Source organism: Protopterus annectens, chromosome 14.part0, assembly GCF_019279795.1.
Source record: "Protopterus annectens isolate FY-2018-M chromosome 14.part0, PAN1.0, whole genome shotgun sequence".
NCBI lineage: Eukaryota > Metazoa > Chordata > Ceratodontiformes > Protopteridae > Protopterus > Protopterus annectens.
Window position 1 is genome coordinate 450,962,156 of NC_056748.1, and position 23,467 is coordinate 450,985,622.

The following is a 23,467-nucleotide window of genomic DNA, read 5'->3' on the forward strand; positions in this document are numbered from 1 at the left end:
TACATAGCTGCCCATTCCGCACACATGTCTACTGGACATGGAACCTATCAATTACAATTGGCTGTACAACAAGTATTATTGTTGTCCTGACACCTCTCTCAGGGGTGGAAGGTTTCAAATGTCACACCAAATTACATACATATGCACAGCTGTTGCTTATGAAGAAATGGGCAGCTATGGGCCTTACCTACATCCCTCCTGCACATCCCAAGCTTGTTTCCCTACTGTCTTACCCTCTTTGTGACCCCTTTTTCACCACTTTCCTGTCTCCCCATTTTCTTTTCTTTCAAAGAAAATAGCGCAGGTGTGCGCAAGGGTAAGCACGTTTAAGCGGTTGTAAGCGGGTGTGCACGGAGCTAACCGCCAGTGCGCATGCGTGAGCTCCACGCAAACCAGTGCTAACCCAGTTACAACTGCTTAAAAGTGCCTTAGTCACTTTGATTGACAGGTCCTGTACTCAGCTCAAAAGCAAAATAAAATTCCACTGTAAGTCCCGAACTCAGGACCCTGGAAACAGTAGTCTGCATGACTTACCACTAAGCCATGACTCTTATGCAAGAGCATTGTGCTAAAATAAATATATCATGCAATAGTAGGAATGACTGTAAAGGGAATATAGATGTGTGGTACACAAAGCATGCCATTTAGAATTACTATCAAAACTAGTGGATTTCCATAATAGTAGTGTGTGAACAGAAACAGCTATGCTAGTTGGAAGCTAGTAGGTAATAATGTCACTATAGCACCTTGCAAGCCACACACATAATCACAGCAGGATAAGCACTGCCCATACCCCACAACCTCTTACAGGAACACATCTGGACCAAGTAATAAAATATGTGGAGCAAAGGCCCAAAGCCAGGGACACATTACAAATAATGTTACAACAAACGCAGACAGTTCAGAGAGTAACAGGGTTTGCACTTTGTGGGATGTTTGGAAGGGTATGAAGTCTGAAACTTGAATGTTTGTCACCATATTCTGACTTGAGCCCAGAGTGACTTGCCAGAAAAAGGTGTGCATGAGATATTGACCAAAATATGAGGCAGAAATGTGGACAACCTGCAAATATCTGTACACATGACGGGTCTGACACCACCATATTTGAACAGTTAAGAGCCTAGACATAGCAACAGTGAATGACTTACTGGGATTTCCCACAGACCCCATGTGAAATGTACAAACAGTAGGCAGAAAGGTGTAACACATGCAATGGTAACTATGGAGTCCTGAAAGTATTCATCACTTGCATGGCAGAAAAAGTGTAGTAATACATATGCTCATGCTAACCCACAGTCACAACTGCAGCATACCAGACATTTTAATGGGTGTACCCCACTGATATGTACCATTCCATGAGGCACATAACAGATGAACCTGAAAGTCTCTGGGGCCTGCTCAGCAGCATACTCAAATACCCTAGTAGATGTCAAGGCCCACACCATGGCCAGACAACACTGCATGCTGTAACACCCTAGCAGATATAGCAAGCATTCCAAGGTGTGAATGTACATGGAAAATAGGAAAGCTAAAGCAGCACACTACAGTCAAGACACTGTAAAGGGCAACTATTGAAGCCTTAGCAACAAAGTGCAAGCAAAAGTGCAAGGAAAGCACACACACATTAACAGTAGTATTAGTTGTAGGTGTCAGTGTACACACACAGTTAGTACAGGAAACTGGAGAAATGAATGGAGGAATGTTAATCTACAACACACCTGGAAATATGAGAGAGATACCAACCTTTACAATCACAGAACATTGTCCACAGCATAACAGCATGGTCCCTACCCTTAAAATCTGAAAGGGCTACGCCTATCTCACATACCTTTTTATAGCACTGTTCTGAAATCACAGTGAGAACTGCAATCAGTACACAACTGGCTGCATGCAATTAGCAAATGCTGGCTAACAATTGGTGCAGAGGCCATCACATGGGTATATGCAGATACCTACAAAAGTATGCTGTACTCCCAGTCCACACATGCAATACTTTCAATGCACCCGGAGAAGGATGTGAGAGACAGACAGAGAGAGAGAGAGAGAGACAGAGACAGAGAAAACTGCAATTAAGCAGACACAAACAAATTGTTCAGCAACAGCTACCTGAAAGCTGACAACTGGGAAGTGGAGCAGCAGGACAGAGAACCAGACAGCAACACAAGCAGCTGTGACAAACACAGGTAATGTAAAGTAATACTATAAAGGTCTACATACTGTGAACTCTCCATATGTGTCATTGGTCTGTATCCATATGTATATGAAGATGTGTAAAGGGCAGGGGACATACAGCAACTATCAGTGAAGGCTGTACATACATTTGTATGTGAGAGCATCTATGTGCACATATCAATGTTGGTTGATTGTAGGTTGTAGTGCCATGTACAAAGTAGGTTTCACAGTTATGTATGTTTAGCAGTATGCTAGTGTGTGTATACAGTATGGTAGACAAATATGTTGATATACCTGTCTAACATACGGATACATATGTATGTCAACATATGTATGTGTATATATATATATATATATATATATATATATATGATATGCATATATGTATACATACATAGAGAGAGAGATGTAGGAATACATAGACAGATGTAGATAGAATATTGTACAAACATATCTATGTAATGCACACATACAGATATAGATATATGTAGATACATATAGATAGACAGACTGATCTGACTATCTACAGGTATGACTGTATATGACGACCTGCAACACAGCCTGTCCCACCCCCTCTGTCACTCACACACCCTCTGTGCCCCCCCTCCTCATCTATAGCAATATATGTACATCAATATATATATGTGTATATGTATCTGACATATATATATATATATATATATATATATATATATATATATATATATATATATATATACATATAGATATATCTATATATATATATATATATATATCTATATACATATATATATACATATATATATATAGAGAGAGAGAGAGATGTATATAAATTCTGAGTGAGGCACATGTGTACAGATGTATTGCAACAGGTGCCTGGTGACAAAGGCATGGAGTGAACACCAGTGTCAAAACCGAGTACCATACCACATTCCAGATCACCTACACCAGTAACCACCAGATATGTGATTGGCTGCCCACCACTGCATGTGTCAGGGGTGAACAGGGTCATAAATGTGTACAATAGTGGCCCCAATGATATTCACAGTGGCACACTATCCCTGGAATACCTGCACATGGTATGTGTCAGCGGACATGGTGTGTCAGCTATGGACATGTAGGTCGGTGTACCCCTCCACACCACATAATGGATGCCATGGTATGGACCTCACATGACAGCTACAGATATGGAGAAGGACACAGTGACATGTACAACACTGTCAAAATGCACTCAAACACATTACCAATGCACAGTGACTGACAACACCACAGAGTACACATATACTACCCACATAGAGGTTACCACTCCCGGATTTACATATGTAAGTCACACCCATGATAAATGTCCAACAACCATAGTAACACCTCACACCATCCACAACCTAAATGTCTGCTGTGTGTCGTCCGTGCCACTGCAATAGAGTGCACATGTGGAGGTAAGAGTTCCTACCCACAGATAAGACATACCCTGCAATAAACTACAAAGTGTTAAGAAGCAAGACTCCCCATGAGTACATGTCACACATACCCCTGCTGAATGTTAGTCAGGTAATATGCCATATGAGTCACCCTGTGTAACTGTGTGACAGCAGCAGGTACCATCACACCACATGTGTCACAATGGTCAGGGTAGCAGAACAGTACGCTGCTGTAGTCCCAGGGGCAATAGCATATTGTATAGTATTGTATTGTAATGTAATGTATTGTGTTGTATTGTATTGGTATGTTGAGGTGCCTCCTTCGTGGAGTGGAACCACTGCTGCTGTGGGCCAGTGTACAGGTACATATCCTGTAGTCAGGCTAGTGTTACATAGCACTTCTATATGTGTGTTTAGCTCCTGTCAGAGTTTATGTAGCATGCAACTGGGATACCATCAGGTCCCATTCATGTTGTGTATTCTGCTGTCCTGAGGGTGGCTCTCACCTGGACATCTGTGATGACAGGGAGGTTACAGTCAGCTGGGATAACTATGTCTTATTTTGGGGGAGAGGGCGGGGTGACATCTGCACTGAACCTGTCTGCCACAATGTTGTCGATATCTGTGGTGTCAGTGAAATATTTGTTGTTGTGTACTAACTATGGGCATAGAGGATGGATCCTGACCAGGTTGCTAACATAACTGAAGAAGGCCTTCTGGTTATCTGTAGTGTCCCTCTTGATTTCCCTCTCAAAGTTGCCCATGGATTTTGTATGATGGAAAATAGATCCTTACTAGTGCTGCTAAGATATGCCCTCCCTTTATGGAATTATGCTCTGTCTTGCAGTAGCTTCCATCTTCTGTAATACAATCTGTCTATGGCTGGGGTCCACCAGACAGGATGCTGTCCCTTTGTGGAGAGTGTCTTGGTCATATATGGGATTGCATGATCCATGCATTCTCGGAGATGTCTGTAGAAAGCAATTGTGTAGGGGTCAGCATTGTGGGTTGTATCTGCCACTGGCCCAGTGGGCTGAAAGGACACCATGTCACTGTTACAAAGTGTAAAGATTGTATCTGTAATGTTATGCACTATAGTCGTTTGTGCTGGTGGTGGAGGTGGGATATGTATATCCAGGGCAATCAGTGTGTGGTCAGCTCACAGTAGTTGATGATGTAGGCCATACAGTACCTAGATACAAACCCCCAGAGTGAGGAGGTGCTCTTGACCTGAATCAGTGTTCTGACTGCTGGGGTTTGGTAGTATGTCGTATGGAGTGTGCCAGGTACTGTTGCACAGTTGCTGGCTGAGCACTGATACCTGGCCATCTACATGTGTATCCACCAATAGACAGACAGATGCTACATATGTGAGATATGTTGTATCATAACAGTCGAGTAGCATGTGTAGTATGTGTGCCAAATTCTGCTGACATATATTGCTGATACCAGGTTATTTTCTTTCTCAGGTACATGGCCCACCCGCGGAATCCCACCTACTCCACAGCTGAGGATGAGGAGATACACCAGAGCTGCGGGATTATGCAATACTCTTTTCCCGCACCAGCCAGAATCAGCAGGAGAGGGCTGCACTGTGGCAAGACCTTGTCCGTCGGGTAAATGACATAAGCATGCATAATAGGACATATGAGCAGGTACGACATCACTGCAGTGATTTAATCAGACATGTTCATCAGCGTGCGCCGGATATCCACGGGCAACAGGTCGCCACAGGTGGTGGGATGGCTACACATCCCCCACTCACCAGACTGGAGGGACTACTCATGAGTGTAGTGGCTCCAGTCTGCCAGCAACAACAACAGCAGCAGACATGCATTATGATGGAGGCTGGAGCCACGCAGCATAAAGACAGTGAACGTGCAGGTAATATGCCATATGTATAGTTGACTGTTGTGTACACTGGTAGTTAATGCATGTGTGAGGTGTGTCCTTGGTTTGTAGCTGTCACCATAGTATTTAATGTGCAAGTGTGATATCCTCAATATTAGCAGCTGACCTGTGAAAGGAGACTGTTGTACTACTGACCTGTATCATACTCAGTAACAATGGCACAGTTGTGCCCACTGACATTAGTTTCTTCACGTCTGCAGGACCCTCTGGTATAACAGCAATGCAGCCTATCCATGCTGGTGAGTGTGTATTAACAATTCCTTTAATAGTGTTGATAGTAATAGTACTATGTGGCTCACTTAGTAGTGCTCTTTGTATGCATGTAGGTGTGTTGATATCACGCATACTGAGTACTGTACAATTGTGTGAAAGTGTGTGCATGTGTGCACCTGTGCATGTGTGCATGTGTGCACCTGTGCATGTGTGCATGTGTGCATGTGTGCACCTGTGCATGTGTGCATGTGTGCACCTGTGCATGTGTGCATGTGTGCATGTGTGCACCTGTGCATGTGTGCATGTGTGCACCTGTGCACATGTGCATGTGTGCACCTGTGCATGTGTGCATGTGTGCATGTGTGCATCACTGGTAATGTGTAGACATTGTAAACTGTGTTTCCTGTTTCCCTCCCACAGGTTCTGTTGCTGCTCTGGTGTCATGTAGCAGGGAACCTGAATCAGGTGCCGTGGGTACTGATAATGATGACATCTGTGTAATGGCACAGGAAAGTATGCCAGGGTCCGCCATTGGTCAGCCGATTGACAGTACACAGCTGGCGACCCCATCAATGTGCACAGTTATCCTCCCAATACACCCTTTGTCACCAATGTCCCTAGGTGATGGACAGCATACAGTGGGCATTGACCAGGGTCATGTAGTATCTGTGGCACATGCCTCCCCACACAGCAGCCATGGGCATGGCCCAGAGATGGTACCACACAGACAGATGTCCAGGGGTTCTCGTGGGAGCATCCGTGGGCGTACTGCCCCTGTCAGACGTGCCCACAGAGGTCTTACAACCTCAGCTATGTTTCGGGCTGTCATGCAGGCACAGTCATGTATGGAACGGTACACCAGACAGGGTCTGAGGGAGCTGACAGCATGTCTGATAGTATGCGTGACATTGCGGCTGCCATCCATGATTTCACCGATGTCATAGACAGACGTTGTGGGGACATATTAGACCGGTTCCACAACTACATGTCCATGAGCCAGGGCGATAGTGGGCAGTTGAGGCATCGACATGGCCGTATGCCAGCAACAGCAGAAGCTGGCAGTCGTCGCGGACGACAACAGGGCCGCGGCCGCCCCGTAGTGCCAGCAGCAGCCCCAGCAATGCTGGGTCTGTGCTGTCATCAGACCGCCCCAGGAGACCACGTGCACATAGCTCTGGCCAGGCCCGACAGGGATCTGTGTCCAGTCAACGAACACCTGCTTCTGATGACAGTACCCAGTCTGGGTTGGTACTGGATACGGTCCGTAGCACCCCTGCAAGGCACAGGTACCGTGTCCGTGGCCAGAGACACTGATCTGTATGACCTGGCAGGTACAGTCTGTGGCTGTCCACAAACACCAGTATATGGCAGCCATGAGGTGGAACTGTGTGCATCCATACACACATGTGAATTGACAACACCTAGGGCTACCGCATGCATGCACACACTGCATCAACATTGCCCCACCTTCTACTGCTGTCCCTCACCAACACACACACATACATGTCAATTGGTGGTATCGGTGGCTGACTCAGGCATACCAAGTTCACACCCTGTGCATATGATGAAACTGTGCCACCTCCTGCAATTTGTAACAACTGTGCAGGTACAGGTTAACATGTTGCTGATGCACAGGGTGACCACATAGATGTGTAGTAATAGTATCATGTTGTTAACAGTACTGTGTGCTGAATTAATTGTGGGTATATCACAGCATGCCTGATGCAGTAAGTGTGTGATTGTCATGTCCTGTTGTCTACACCCATGGTAAGTAACATAGTGTATCATCTGCACATGTTGGCATACTGGTGGTAATGATGTCAACAGAAGGCTACATACATAGGTAGCACAGGGGATAAGGTAATGAATGTAGTAATACACAATGATGGACATGTAAATTGCAAGTGGCATGTTGCCCACACTGGACTCTGCAATGCAGATGTTTGAGGATGTTGATATGTGTGCAGTACTACACGACTGGTACAGGACACACAGGAGCACCCTAGCACTGCATGCTCACATCTCATACCATGCTAGACAGCCCCAACACACATAACTAACTGTCACAGGAGGGAGAGTCCCCATATATGTCAGGGATACTGTGGTGGCAGGCCAGGTAGCATACATCCTACTAAGTATGGAACCACTGAGTGAAGGCTCAGTGTCTGTTATTTGACATGTGTATTACTGCAGGTATGAGCACATGGGTTTCCATCCAGTTATTGTACATCCTGACAGTACATGGTCTGTACACTTGTGTGCACTGAGACTGGACCCTAGCCATCTGACCCGTGTATTTCCATGTACATGTGCATAGTGCCTGTATATTTGCAGTGTTACCTACTGGAACTGGTACAGCTTGTTTGTTGTACAATGGACTACATGCAGACCTGTTTACTGTAGCTTTGTTTGCATGCATGTTTGCTTGCAATTACCCTGGAATACTGATCACACCTGCAATGCATAGTTATAGAGCTTCTGTGGACTCCTAGTGCCATCTGCATAGCTTACTATATGTATGTCCATGTCCCACTTGACAGGATGTCACTGTTTGTCCTGTTCACATGTACATTGCCTGTGACACTGTGCATATGACTTACCTGGCATGTGTCCACGTGAGCAGTCATATATGCTACTGCTAACTAATCACAGGCACTACACCTTCACATATTCATCTTCTGTTGAACTACCTGCTTCGCGAGGGACGGCCTGCACCTGTCACCCCTGGGCTTTCAGATATGGGCAAAGGCTCTTGCTACCCCCATAGTGCCTGTGTTAGGCAAGGCTCAAATGACAAACCCACCTTCATAGGTATCACAAGGGATAAGAAACTAAGAGTAATGCTACCCAACTCCAGAAGTCTAAACCTCCAGATGCATGCACCCAAAACACTCGCTGGCATGAAGAACATCAATATCTGTGCAGTAATAGATGCCTGGTTCAGGGCTACTGAGAGCACACCAGCACTACCAGATTTAACCTGGTTGATTTCTTTGAAACAGTCACCAAGGCCATTGACGAGGGGAAGGTGGTTCACACAGCCTACCTGGACCTTGCAAAAGCCTTCACAACAATACCCACTTGGGCATTCTAGAGAAGCTCACCAGCTTAAATATAAGCCCCTATGTCACTAGATGGATTGCACAGTGGCTCAAGGACAGAACCCACATGGTTAGAATTGCTGGAGCCATGCCAGACTCCAAACCAGTTACGAGTTGTGTCCCACAAGGCTCAGTCCTGGGACCTCTCTTGTTTGGTATATATTTATTGGAGGTACAGGCCAACACGGACGGACTGTGCATGACCAAATATGCAGATGACTGCGAACTGGCCACCATAATCGACTCTCCAGCTGGCACAAGCATCTTCCAAAGGGGCATCATAGAAACAGACAACTTGTGCCAGAGCCATGGCCTTCAGCTGAACAGTGTTTAGAAAGGGGAATGTGCATCCTGTAGTCTGTTCACCTAGTTGCCAAAAGGGACATTGTCCTCACACACACTAACCCCCCTCAGCCAAAAACACACACTTCCCATTTGCAGGATTCAAACCCCTATCTGGCTATGTTATGACACTCGAGATGGACACATTAGCAGAGTGTGCTATTCGCATTACTGGGAGGTTTCTTTTCTCTTGCTGTACTTATAGGGTGCTGACATCATCAGTGTTTAGAAAGGGGAATGTGCATCCTGTAATCTGTTCTCCTAGTTGCCAAAAGGGACATTTCCCTCACACACACTAACCCACCTCAGACAAACACACACACTTGCCATTTGCAGGATTCAAACCCCTATCTGACTATGTTATGACACTCGAGATGGACACATTAGCAGAGTATGCTATTTGCATTATTGGGAGGTTTCCCTTCTCTTGCTGTACTTATAGGGCGCTGACATCATCAGTGTTTAGAAAGGGAAATGTGCATCCTGTAGTCTGTTCTCCTAGTTGCCAAAAGGGACATTTCCCTCACACACAATAACCCCCCTCAAACAAACACACACACTTGCAGGATTCAAACCCCTACCTAACTATATTATGACACTTGAGACGGACGCATTAGCGGAGCGCGCTATTTGCATTACTGAGAGATTTTCCTTCTCTTGCTGTACTGATAGGGTGCTGACATCATCAGTGTTTAGAAAGGGAAATGTGCATCCTGTAGTCTGTTCACCTAGTTGCCAAAAGGGACATTGTCCTCACACACACTAACCCCCCTCAGCCAAAAACACACACTTCCCATTTGCAGGATTCAAACCCCTATCTGATTATGTTATGACACTCGAGACGCACACATTAGCAGAGTGTGCTATTCACATTACTGGGAGGTTTCTTTTCTCTTGCTGTACTTATAGGGTGCTGACATCATCAGTGTTTAGAAAGGGGAATGTGCATCCTGTAGTCTGTTCTCCTAGTTGCCAAAAGGGACATTTTCCTCACACACACTAACCCCCCTCAGATAAACACACACACTTGGTATTCGCAGGATTCAAACCCCTACCTAACTATGTTATGACACTTGAGACGGACGCATTAGCAGAGAGTACTATTCGCATTACTGAAAAGTTTTTCTTCTCTTGCTGTACTTATAGGGTGCTGACATCATCAGTGTGTAGAAAGAGAAATGTGCATCCTGTAGTCTGTTCTAGTTGCCAAAAGGGACATTTCTCTCCCACAGACTTACACACACACCAACCCCACTCACACACACACAGAGCATTTGCAGGATTCAAACCCCTACCTAACTATGTTATGACACTTGTGATGGACACATTAGCAGAGCACGCTATTCGCATTACTGGAAAGTTTCTTTTCTCCTGCTGTACTTATAGGGTGCTGACATCATCAGTGTTTAGAAAGGGGACTGTGCATCCTGTGGGGAGGCAGACACCAAGCACACTCTGGCTAAGCTGTCATTCCCTAGGGCAAACAGCCTAGTGTTGACCTCTACACCCATATGTTTAATTGTCAAATGCACATTATTTGTTGCTGATAGACTGTTTGCACATCTTTATTGCCATAGCATTCCCTGTTTGTATGAACAACTTGTGCATCTGTGGAAGATGTTTGCATATGGGAGGGATCCACTATATCATGTATGTCTCTGTAGTCATTTAACTGTGTGCACTGGGCAGATTGCTGTAATGTGGTTGGTTCCTGGAATAACACATAAAAATACCAGATATGTGTGTCCAACTGCTAAACTGAGATTTGGCCTAAGTGTGTGAGCATGCCCAGTTCAGCCTTCCCATGGCATGTTGTCTGACATATGTCTCATTTATCAAAGTGTGTGAGCATGCCCAGTGTGAGCATTCCATATGTTGGACTCTGCAGCCCACCACATTTGTGGATGAGTGTGAACTTCAACAAATATCACCCGTTTATGGTTGTGTGTTGTGTGTCATGTTGTGTAGTTACTGTACAACTGCTTTGTGTGTGAACACAACAGGATTATACTGTGCCTGCAGTGTTTGCATGGGATACTTTGCATACAGTTGTCAACATCCTTTCACACTGACCTAACACTGTAGTACTGTATAGTGTACTGGTAGTACTTTGACTGTGGTGGACAGTATCCTGGGCTTTAGTTCTATCACTGCTTTACATTTCAATGGTGGGCACAACAGCCTGGTTAGGGGCCAGTTGTGTACATCTGACCATGTTGCATTCTGTTCAGATATGAACTACTTAAACCAGGCTTGTCCAACATTGGTAGTGTATTCCACAACATAGGTGTACATTTGCAAACACTAGCGATGTGCCCTAGTCCATGTCTAATGCTAGTTTGAGAGTGTGTTTGTCCTTCAACACACATTGTGAGTGGAGTTTGCCATGACATATGTCATGATTAGTATACTGTGCCTCTGTCTACCTGTGACATGACAGTGATACCCAGGATAAAGCTACCATCTCCCATCCACTCATCAAGATTCCTATTGAGGAAGATTGATAAGTGACTCTATGGGTAGCCTGTACTGGGGGTTCACATATGGGTGGGGGTGGCTTCTGTGTTATGGATCATGCAGTACAGCTTGTCCTATGTAAGTCAATGCTGGGGTTCAGGTCTCTCATGTGCATAGCTCACTGCCATTCAGATTGTACAAGGTGCAGCATGTTTATTGATACCAGCAACACAGGCAACACATGGCATCTGTGCAAGCTCTTTGATATTCCTGGTGAGGTACTGTTGGAGACTTTACGGTTGATGGAGGTGTCTGCTGAGGTACATCCCACAGGGGCTATTGTAGTCAATTGTACCACTGATGAAGGATGACTGCAGAGCCACAATGACCTCCCCTTATCTAGATCTGACAACCTTCATGATTAGGTGGGTATATGGTATGTTTCTGTAAACACTACAGCACATGTTTGTCCAATGCAGGATATCTATCACCTTGTGTCCCCAGGTCTCTCATTACATGTTAACTACATAATGGGTTAACACCTATGTGGTAATTGGTGGGCACTTACTGTATATCCACGGGGTTGACTATACACGTTTCTGCAATTAGCTTGCTGACATGGCTATGGCACCAGTTGTCTGTTTCTATGTGGCCCTTTTGTGGGATGCTTGTGTCAGCTGGTGGATCATATGTGGTGAGCAGTTTGTAGTCCTCTGCAAACATGTTTGGACACAGTCCTTCCATGTTTGCCTGTACCTATGGGACATATATACCAGACGAGGGAGATCCCAGGACCAAGCCTTGTGGGATGCCAGTTATATCTGGTTTGTAGTCTGACATGGCTGCAGCATGTCTGACCATGTCTGTTCTGTCCTTGGTCTGGTTTGCAACCCCTCTACTGACATGGGGGTTTATATTTAAGCTGGTGAGCTTATCTATAATGAACATGTAGGGTATTGTATAGAAGCCTTTGCAAGGTCCAGCTACGCTGTGTGGACCACATTGCCCTCATCAATGACCTTAATGACTGTTTCAATAGAGTCAAACATGTTTAGGGGCAGGATCTGCACTTAAGAAAGCCACACTGGGTAGGGTCCGGTGTCAGTAGGTCCCCAATATCTTTATGTCTGTGGTACATGCTGATCCTTTCCATAGCTGTGCAGACCAAGCTTCTCAGGATTCTGGGGTAGTAGTTTTCTGTATCCATTCAGGCAACACCTTTTTTGAGAAGGACCACTGTTGTTGTACACTGCTCTTTGGGTACATATTCTGTGGTAAGGCTGACATTGAGCAGTAGTGTGGTTTGGCATTCCATTCATCTTGGAGTCCATGTTGCACTAAGCCCAGGACACCATCTCATACCATTGCTGCTGTGTGTTTTGCTTTGTAGATGTTGGCTGTTACCTCAGCATCTGCAATGTCAAGGGGCCAGCAGTCTGCTGGGATAGATATTCTGCATTCGGGGTTTGCACTGCACCTGTCAGGATGTATGTTGGCAATATGTGTGTGTGTTTGTGATATTTGTGTGATTCAGAGCATATCTGTGAATTCCCAACATGGTTCCTACCATCAGTTGTGAAAGCCTTGGGATTATCCTTAGTGTCCTGTACAATTTGTATCTTCATAGGTTCATAGGTTCATACTAGGCTATCCACCCTAGGGCATCTGTTAGCCTAGCCAGAGTGTGTGTGGCTTTTGCCACCCCTTGCTATGTGAATATTATGGCATTTATGATTTGCTTTGCTGTGCCTCTGTCTGGACATGACACAGTGAAGACCCCCAGTGTAACTCTACAATCATCCATCCACTTGGCAAGATTCCTGTTGAAGAGTGTCAGTGAGGGGCTCTGCCTAACATGGAGTGGGATTCTGGTCCAGGGTGTGGGGAGCCTCTGGATTATGTATCTGTCCCACCAGCACATCCTATTTCATTATTTGTTGAGGTTGACATCTCTCACTCTCACAGCTCCGATGGATTTGAGTTTTCTGGGGTGGAGCATGTCCATTACTCCTGTGTTGGGCATGGCCTTCTACAACAGGCATGCAATGCCTCTGTGTAGGCAGTATGTGACTGCATTCAGCTGGGGTGTCTACAGCCAGGCAGCATATGACATATATTTGAGACCCTTTATCCTCTTGGTGAGGTACCTCTGAGGTCTTTCTAACTGCTGCAGGTGTCAGGTAAGGTACATCCCATATGAGGCATTGTACTAGATTATGGGTGTGATTAGAGAACAGTATAGGGGCACAATGACCTCTGTTGATGTAGATGTGAATCCTTTCCTGATACGGTGTCAAATGTAGACAGTCTTCCTAGCCACATTGGCAATGTGGGTGTCACATAACAGGTTACTGTCCACTTGTGTCCCTAGGTCCCTGGTTACTCCTTCCATACATAATGGTTTACCACCTATGTGGTAATTTGTGGTACCTTGTTTGGTATTTGGTGGGAAATTCATACTGTCCAGTGTCTTCAGGACGGCTGGGTGGGGTTCCTGTGCGTGAGAGTGTGGTCTGTAGCATGCTACAGATGTACAGCAGTCTTGCCTACAGTTAGTTGCACATGGGTGGACTCCAATGCCTTGTGCATTGTCAGTTACCTGGACGTATGGGTGTCTGTGCTGAATATGGATACTCACCCTCTTTTATGTTTTGTTCCAGGTTTTGGGGGCATGACACATGATACGTGGTATAACCTGGTAGTGCTGGTGTGCTGTAAGGAGGCTTGCAGCAGGTTTCTGTCACTACACAGACATCGATGTTCTCCGTACTGGGGATGGCCTTGGGAGCATGCATATTGGGGTTTACACATCTGGCATTGGTCAGCATTACCCTTACGTTTCTTTCCACTTATGTTTTCTAGGGTGGTGGGTCAGTCTTTTCAGCCTTGCCTACAAAAGGCTCTATGGAGGTGGCAAAGGCCTTATCCAATATTCAGACGCCCAGGGGTAACAGGTGCAAGCCATCCCAAGAACAGCTGCGTGGCTTGTCAAGCATGACATCCCAAGCAGACAGACATTGGATCCCCTTGGAATGACACCAGTAAGTGTGCCACTTGCTATGACTGATCATTCCGTGTTTGTACTGTGGCATTATTCTTGGTAAGGGTAGGATGCTGCAAACGGTGAGTGTCATACCGGCCTGGACTACATAATCAGAGAGCTCATCTATGTCTCTTTTCATGTACTCTAGGGAGGTACATCTCAGGTCATTCACACCAGCATGGACTATGACTGCATCATATTTCTACTTGCTTTGGAGTGACCTGCATACTTCTGTTATGTGGTGTATTGTGGCAGCCTACAGGCAGCTTACTGTACCCTTTCCCTTGTTCAGTCTGGTGTGCGGGACAGCAGTGTGTCTGACTATGGAGTCACCTATTACAACTGTATCAGGCATGTTGTTTCTCCTTCTGGCCTGTGACTGTTTGGCACACCAGCTTTATGTACTATGTGTTGCATGTGCTACGTTTGGAGGTTGTTTGATTGGGTGTCTGCTTTAGAGGCCTCTGTTGGTGTGCTGTGTTTGTAATTTGTGCCTCCGGGAATGTTTTTCTGTGTTTATGTGTTTGGTTTGCAGTTGTGATAGGTCTATGTGGGACTGTGTTTGTGGTGTGTGTGGTTACCTTCTCCTCCTGACTAGTTCTGGGAGTACTGAGTTGAGGGAGCTCAGCCTCCAGTTTGGATAGATGGTTGCATCTCTCACATATATTTGTATTTCTTGGGTGGAGTTGGGGGTTGTCTTTGCCTCAGGATTCACAGATTCAACTTGTTGTGGCTGGCCTTAGTGGATTGTATGTGTGGACAGATTTTATTGCCATACTACTGATCAGTGATTACTTCATTGTTTATGTTTGCTCTATCATGTAGTAGCTTCCTCATTCTCTTGCATGGTTTGGTTATGGCTGGTGTCCACCATGCCAGATTCCTGCATGTATGGCACTGCGTCTTGTTTTAATTTAGGATTGCATAATCCAAGCATTCCTGGCAGTGTTCATGGAATGGCTGTATTACAGGTTCTGAGGTGTGGCCCATATTTTGCACCTGCACAGGACCTTTAATGGATTCCACATCAGTTTGGAGGAGTGCAAATATTGCTTAACACATGTTTTCCACTGTGGTTTTCTGGCCAGGGACTGTGGTCAGGATTTGTATATCCAGTGTGATTACTCTATGGTCTGGTTTTACCAGTGAGCAATACACTTCTCATCTTGCCATCCAGTACCCATGTTGCTGATTATCACATCCAGTATGCTTAACCCTCTTGTGGGAGTGGTACTTTGTTCCTGGGCCTTTTGGTTTATGGATTCTATGAACTTTTGTCCTACACTGTTGGAGCTAGTATAATTCTCCCAGTCTATGTCTGGGTATTTTCTGTCACCCAATATAATGTGGTTTGGAGGACTTGATATATTCATGTATTCCAGCATAGACCAGGTGCAGTTCCTGGTGTTGGGACAGTAGTTTGTAGCAGGCTATAAACTGGGGGCAGTTTTAGCCACTGTTACTTGACCATGGCTAGTCCATGCTGCTTTTTGTTGTAGTACCAACATGGGGGTGTGGTTATCCTTGACAATTCTTGCTAGTCACCCTCCTTTTGTAGCTTGTTCTATGTTTTGAGGCTGTACAGCACAGTATGAGGTGTAACCTGGTAGTGTTAGGGTGCTGTTGTGAGCCTTGGCTCAGTTTTCTGTTACAGCGCAGATATCACCATTCTCCATACTGGGTGAATTTAGACTGCATGCATCTTGCTGTTTCGACTTATCCCTTATCTTATTCTTATCCCTTCTGATACCTATGGAGATAGGTTTGTGTTTTGAGCCTTACCTATTCAGGGCACACTGTGGGTAACAACAGCCTTTGCCAGTATCCATACGGCCTGCACTGATAGGTGCACGCCAGTCCTAGCAGGTGGTGCATCATGTCATGCTCAGCATGTCATCCCAGACTGGCACACATTGGATCCCCTTTGACTAACTGCGATACTTCCGTCAGTTATTGCACTTGATCATCTCATTGTCATGTTGTGGCATGATGCTTGGTGAGGGTAGGATGTTAGTCAGGGTCCTCAGGTGTGCATATAGTACATGGTGTTACATTACTTAACACATAGCATTCATGCCTCAGGTGGTGCTGCAGGGCTGCCTCTGTCGGATGTGCATATTACACTTCCCTGTACATGTTTGAGAGCAGGTTGTGTCATGTTAGGCATCCCTGTTACTATATGAGTGAGTCAGAGAGGGGTATTATTCCCAGGGTTCCTACTGAGCCAGTGTATGTGCTATGCGTTGCCTCTTTGCCAAGGCCAGGGCATACTGGGCACACCTCCTTCTGCCTACTGGGGCAGGCTCAGATTGTTCCTCCTCCGAGTCACACTCTGCCTGTGATGGCCTTGGCAATGGTGGGGGGCTGTTTGGCCCAGCCCTATGCTGGTCCTGCTGCAGCTGTTTTTGCAAGATCATATTATGTAGCATAGCACATACCATGACAATTTGGGTACATGTAGTTGGTGTGTACTGCAAGGCTCCACCAGATGTGTCCAGACACCGGAACCACGACTTGAGCAGCCCAAACACACGCTCTATTACATTACGTGTTTGTGCGTGTGCCTCATTATGGCGTTCCTGTTCAGGTGTGTGTGCGTTTCTGATGGGTGTCATCAGCCACGGCTCCAGTGCATAACCTGCATCCCCCACTAGGTGTCCAAGCAGGATGTCCCTATTGGCAAATGTCTGGTACAGCTGCGTCAAATGCCAGATGTGGGAATCATGGTAGCTCCCAGGACAGCCAGCACACACATTCATTATTATGCCCTGGGCATCACACACAACCTGGCAGTTGATGGAGGGGAAGCCCTTGCGGTTGATGTATGCCCTACCCCGCTCACCGGCTGGTGCTTTGATGCGTATGTTCGTGCAGTCTATTGCACCCACTACCTCAGGGTATTCCGCTATTTGCTGGAAGAGATGCATATTGCTGGCCAATACCTCACATGCATTGGGGAAATATACATGATCACCGACATGTGCTGACATGGCATCCAGGAACTGGTGCAGTACCCTGGAGGCTGATGCCTGTGATATCCCCATCATATCACCAGTTGGCCTCTGGAAGGTACCTGTTGCTAGTATTCTTAGGCCAACACATACCTTGGTTTCCACTGGGATGGGTTCCCCTCTGTTGGTTCTGTGTGTGAGGCGTGGCCTGCACAGCTCCACTATTTGCTGCAGGAGGTCTCTGTCCACTCTATAGCGCTCTACTATCTCCAGCTCATGTAACCCATGGTAGGTGACCCTGGGCCTGTACACTCTTCTCTGTCTCCTCACTGTAGGTTGTCTGGCACCATCTGCATTGTCACCACCCTCAGCAAGTCGCCTATGTCTCATTATAACAGCTATGGCAGCCCCTAACATTTCTGCTCTGAGTTCAGCTTTTTCAGTTTTCACTTCTGATAACTTAACTCCTGTCTTGCAGTGTCTCTTGAGAGAAACATCCTGCACTGCTGTTTGCAGAGTTTTAAGTGCTGGGCTGGGCTACTATTCTGCCTGTGTAATTGCCTGCATCTAATTGTTTTCACCTGCTAGCTCCAGCAGTATTCCCTGCTAGCTTCCTACTAAATCTGTTGCTTCCTTTTTCCTTTCTGTTTCCTCAGGGTGGAGCCGTGTGTAAACCAGCAGAAACACGCTCACAGTGGCTTACACGCGCGCACACATACTTACACGGTTCAGAATCTGCTTATTCGGATTAAAATGCATGCACACCCGCGCAAACAGTGTTAAACATCTCCCAACACGCTCCCACATGCTCAGTCTGTCTTACGCGCACACTGCCTTACTCGCGCTTCATGGCGTGCACACGTGTGCATACACATCCAGCAAGAAACTTTGGTGTAGGTAACAGTGTACACCTTCCATTTCTTGACTTTCTCATGCTTAGTTAGTGGCTGATATCTGTCTGACATCTGTCATGTAACTCTGACCTCCAATGAACTGCATTTCTTTCTACCATTCCCCCCTGTGATGTCACCTATCTCCTACTCTGTTCCTCCCCCTTCTGTAACTCTTACACTACTCAGACTGTGCTCATTTGCTGTGACAGTGGAATTCAGTATCCTTACACTCATTTGCATCAGATTGCCTACTAATGCTTAGTTACATGTCTTAGACTCAGCTTCCCCCCTTAGCAACCACTACACGGTGGCCATGTTGGTTTTGGTCTGCTGGTCCCTGCATTGACATTCCATGTATTGCATAAAACCTACATTTGTAGGTTTAAAACCTTCATTTTTATGTTTTATACAGCGCAGCCCGTTTGCGCGGGGCTGCGCTGGGTTTAAACATCGGCAATCGCCGAAAAAAATTATATTTTTAATATATTTGCATCAGGTTAATTTGCCAATGGCCACATATTTGGCCATTGGCATGCTGCCTGACACATATGCACCCTTTATTTGGAGCTGACATGGCTCCATTGCAGTTTTTGCAGAAACGTACTCAGTTGTCAACTGAGTACATTTCTGCAGCTAAAACGGCTCTTACACGGGCTGTTCTGGGCTTCCTGGATCACTAATCATCCTCATTTGCATGCTATTCAGCTGCAAGTGAGGTGATTAGCTTATCCACGCCCACTCCGTGTAAGAGCCGTTTTAGCTTGTCTCTTACACGGACTTTGGGCTGTTCCTGGATCGCGAAGGCTGCATGGAGTCTTACACTACTCTTAGACTCCGTGCAAGCCTTCGTGAATCCGGCCCAATATGTTTTATTGTTTTAGAACATTTTAAATAATTTTTGTTTTCAAAAAACTGTTGTAAACAAATTAAGTTATACATAGGTTGAGATTGTTATTAGAATTAATTGGATGGTTGCTTTCATCATATCATCATAACTAGTGTATTTATAGGGGTGTTGAGTAAGATATGGTTATTTTGTTGAAGTTCTTCATTTAATAAAGAATAGAAAGTGCTTAATCTATTTAGCATCTCCTGAGTCATGTGCTGTGGTTTGAAAAGCAGATGTTATTTTTTCCGCATTGAGGTCTGATTTGTTAAATATCAAAACAGATCATTCAAGGATTGTTATCAAATGAACACTGCATAGTCATACTATTAAATGTATATTTTTTTAAATTCTTGCAGACAACAATGCTAACTCATATTCTATTCACACTAAGGTCTTTCAGATAACCTGCACAAAATAGTATATTGTTTTTATTACCAGTTATTAAAGTACCCTTTATATACATATATCATTTTGTTTTGTTAACATTGATGTCATCTGTTTTGCCCAGATTTGGCTTTCAGAGCATTACTGCATATTCTTAAATATTCCATTTCCTCTGCTTCCTAGATCCCCCGTTCTGTTTGTAGTGGAAGCTGTCCTGTGGGATACAGAAAAAGTGTAAGAGAGGGACAGCCAGCCTGTTGCTTTGACTGCTCTCCTTGCTCTGCAGGTGAAATCACAAACCAGACAGGTTAGCCCCTTTTCAAAATTTTCACTGTAAATTAAAGACATACAATTTTCAGTTGGAGAATAATTGTATCTACATTTATTGGCCACCATTTCCTGGAATACTCTAATCATTGCTACAAAGGGAAAGAATTCTTGAAGTTGCATGTCCTAGAGGAACTAGCAGATTGAAAATATGTAGTAGTCCCATTTAGCAACCATCTGATATCTGTGATTTTACAATTTGTACCTGAAGCTAAACCATCTCATGCCCCCTTACTGTTATCTGACCTCTCACTAGCCCCAGAATCAGTATTTGTAAATTATCACTTTCCTGTCAGAATGTGTTCTTTAGTATTACAAATCAAATTTATTTTTAGCATTAAGCTGTACAGTCAGTAATCATGCTGTTTATAACCATTGATAAAATGACAATTATTCATCTATTCAAGAGAGTTATCTTGGTCATAACAAAGTGAGGAAGTGGTGACTAGTTTTCTGGCAGTGGCAATCATTAAGGTCTACTTTATTCTCTTGAAAGACAATTCCATCTAATATGAATTGTGCGACACATAAACAGCGAATACATCAAACCAATGAAACCGCGAAATTTAAAACATTGAAATGTCATAGTTGGCCAAGCCCACCATCCACAACACACTACGTACCCAAACACAATAACAAAAAACACATACGTACACTAACAAAAACCCTACTTCTAACCCTAAAGTAAAGCAGCAAAACCCTACTTCTAACCCTACACTAAACCCCACATACACAACTATCTATGCACTATCCTTAACCCCTCCCTAACCCTAAGGTCCATAACTACCACACACTTACCCTACAAAGCTATACCCAAACAAACTAAAATTCCATACACAAACAATAACAAAACCCTACACTAAACCTTACAAACATTACCTACCTATACACTTACCTTAACCCGCACCCTAACCCTAGGTTCCGTAACTATAGCACACTTACCTTACAAAGCTATACCGCAGATGGGCCAACTATGACGGTTCGATGTTTTAAATTTCGCAGTTTCGTTGGTTCGATGTAATCAACTCTTGTGCTCAATGTTTTATGGAATTCATAAATTCCAACGCCTTGGATCAACTTATCCACACCCCTACCAGGGGTAGCAATATCCTAGACCTGGTCATTACCAACATGGGCAACCAGTGTTCCACACTGGAGGTCAGTTCCTCGTTGGTCAGATCCGACCACAAGCAAATCACCCTAGACATCCACATCCCACCCCCACCCCCATTAGGGAAAACACCGTAAAATATTTCTCCAATGCCAACTTCACGTTTCTTAAGACAAAAGTGGCAAACTTCACAACACCCATGCTGACAGACAAGGTACAACTGCTGAATCCTATACAACTGCACTTTATGAGCACTTACACGAGTGCATGGATCGTGCAATCCCTAACAGAACCAAGATGCTATCCTCCAAAAAAAGGAAGCCAATCTACAACAGAAGAAAGAAACTGTTGCAAAAAAGAGTAATCTCCCATGATTGGAGGAACTCTGTGGCCAGACTCAGTAAGAAGCTGAGATCCCTCATAAAATCCTCCAAAGCTAGTTACGAAAAAACAAAATCTCCACTGATTCTAAAGACAACCACAAAGCATTCTATAGCTATGTCAAGAATCTCAATGGCAACACTCAGATCTGCTCTGAGTTACAGCACAATGACACTAAATATACAGAACCAACTTATATTGCCAACATCCTGGCAGATAGGTTCAGTACTAACTTTACCCCTCTCTCATCCCCTAAAGGGCCCATCTCTATACCGGAAGAATGCAAAGTTCCTGTAATCAAGACTGCACCGGTAAAAAACACACTCTCAAAAGCCAAGAACACAGCATCCATGGGACCTGACAACATCCCAGGCTGCATTCTACATGAACTACAGAATGAACTGGCACCTCACCTAAGTACCATGTTCAATCCTAGCCTCACCTCAGGCTTTGTGCAAACTGAATGGCTCACAGCAACGGTTATCCCACTCCACAAAGGGGGAGCCACCACGGACCTCAGGAACTACTGTCCCATTAGCCTGATGAGCCTGGTCTGCAAGGCTATGGAATGTATCATCATGGAACTAATAAACAATGACATTGGTAATCTCCAAACTCTGGACCCTACCCAGTTCGGGTTTGTAAAAGGCAGATCATGTCTTCTAAACCTGACAGACTTCTTTGAAGCGGTCACCAAAGCCGTAGATGAGGGTAAGCTGGTTCACACAGCCTATCTAGATCTCACCAAGGCTTTCAACACCATCCCCCACTCTGCAATTATAGATAAACTCACTAAATTAGGTATAAATCCCTATGTCACAAGATGGATTGCCAACTGGATCACTGACAGAACCCACACTGTGAAAGCAGCAGACTCTAAATCCAACTTCAGACCAGTGACAAGTGGAGTACAACAGGGTTCAGTCCTAGGTCCTGTCCTGTTTGGTATCTACTTCTCTGAAGTACAGGCTAACACAGAAGGTCTTTGGCTAACAAAGTTCGCAGATGACAGCAAACTAGGAGCCATAATCAAAACTACTAACAATGTGGACATCCTACAAAAAGGCCTCACTGAGACAGATGCCTGGTGTCACAGCCATGACCTCAAGCTCAATGCCAAAAAGTGCATTGTCATCCCTTTTGGTAAAAACTCTGTACTCATGAACTACCACATAGGCGGTAATCTACTTAACACCGAAAGTGTGATAAGAGACCTTGGGAAACAGGTGGACAATAGTCGCTCCTTTGATAATCACATCGCCACAGTAGTCAGGAAATCCTTCTACGTGGCACACCTCATCACAAAAGGTTTCTCCTCCAGGAAAAAAAGAGGTCATTGTTCCCCTCTACTCATCACTTATTACACCCATTATAGAGTACAATGCCCCTTTTGGTGTGTACCTCACAAGACATCTACAACAACTGGAAAGGCCACAGAAATACCTCACAAAGAGGATTACCGGCCTCAAACAGATGCCCTATGCAAACCCTCTCAAAAAACTCTAACTTTACTCTGTCGCATATCTCCTTCTCAGAGGCGATCTCTGCCTAACATACAAAGCTATGTCAAACCCAGAGCTGTTGGACATGTTCCACTTAAAGAAATCCCAATCCCTTTGAGCTACATGCTGTAGGGAATTAAACCTTGTCACCACAATAAACAGAACATGCCGGAGAGATAGATTCCTGTCCCAGAGACTTCCCATACTCTGGAACAAACTACCTATCTATATCAAACAAAGCTCCTCATTAGCACTCTTCAAGAAAATTCTTGATGATTGGATGGGAGATAGGAAATTCACCCCAGGGATCACTTCTGTGGCTCTGCTTGACAGGGGCACAGGAAAATAATTTTCTTGGGTGGCAAAAGCCAGGGTATAGTTTGGCTAGGCTTT

At 44.9% G+C, this 23,467-nt stretch overlaps 1 protein-coding gene across 1 annotated transcript in view; it reads left to right on the forward strand.

The window, feature by feature from the left end:
* LOC122788679 (vomeronasal type-2 receptor 26-like) overlaps positions 1–23,467 on the forward strand; it is a 161,646-nt gene that overhangs the window by 124,926 nt on the left and 13,253 nt on the right. Inside the window, exon 7 of the mRNA XM_044055575.1 lies at positions 19,937–20,060. Within this exon, the coding sequence (XP_043911510.1) occupies positions 19,937–20,060 (124 nt within the window). The remainder of the gene's footprint in view (positions 1–19,936; positions 20,061–23,467) is intronic.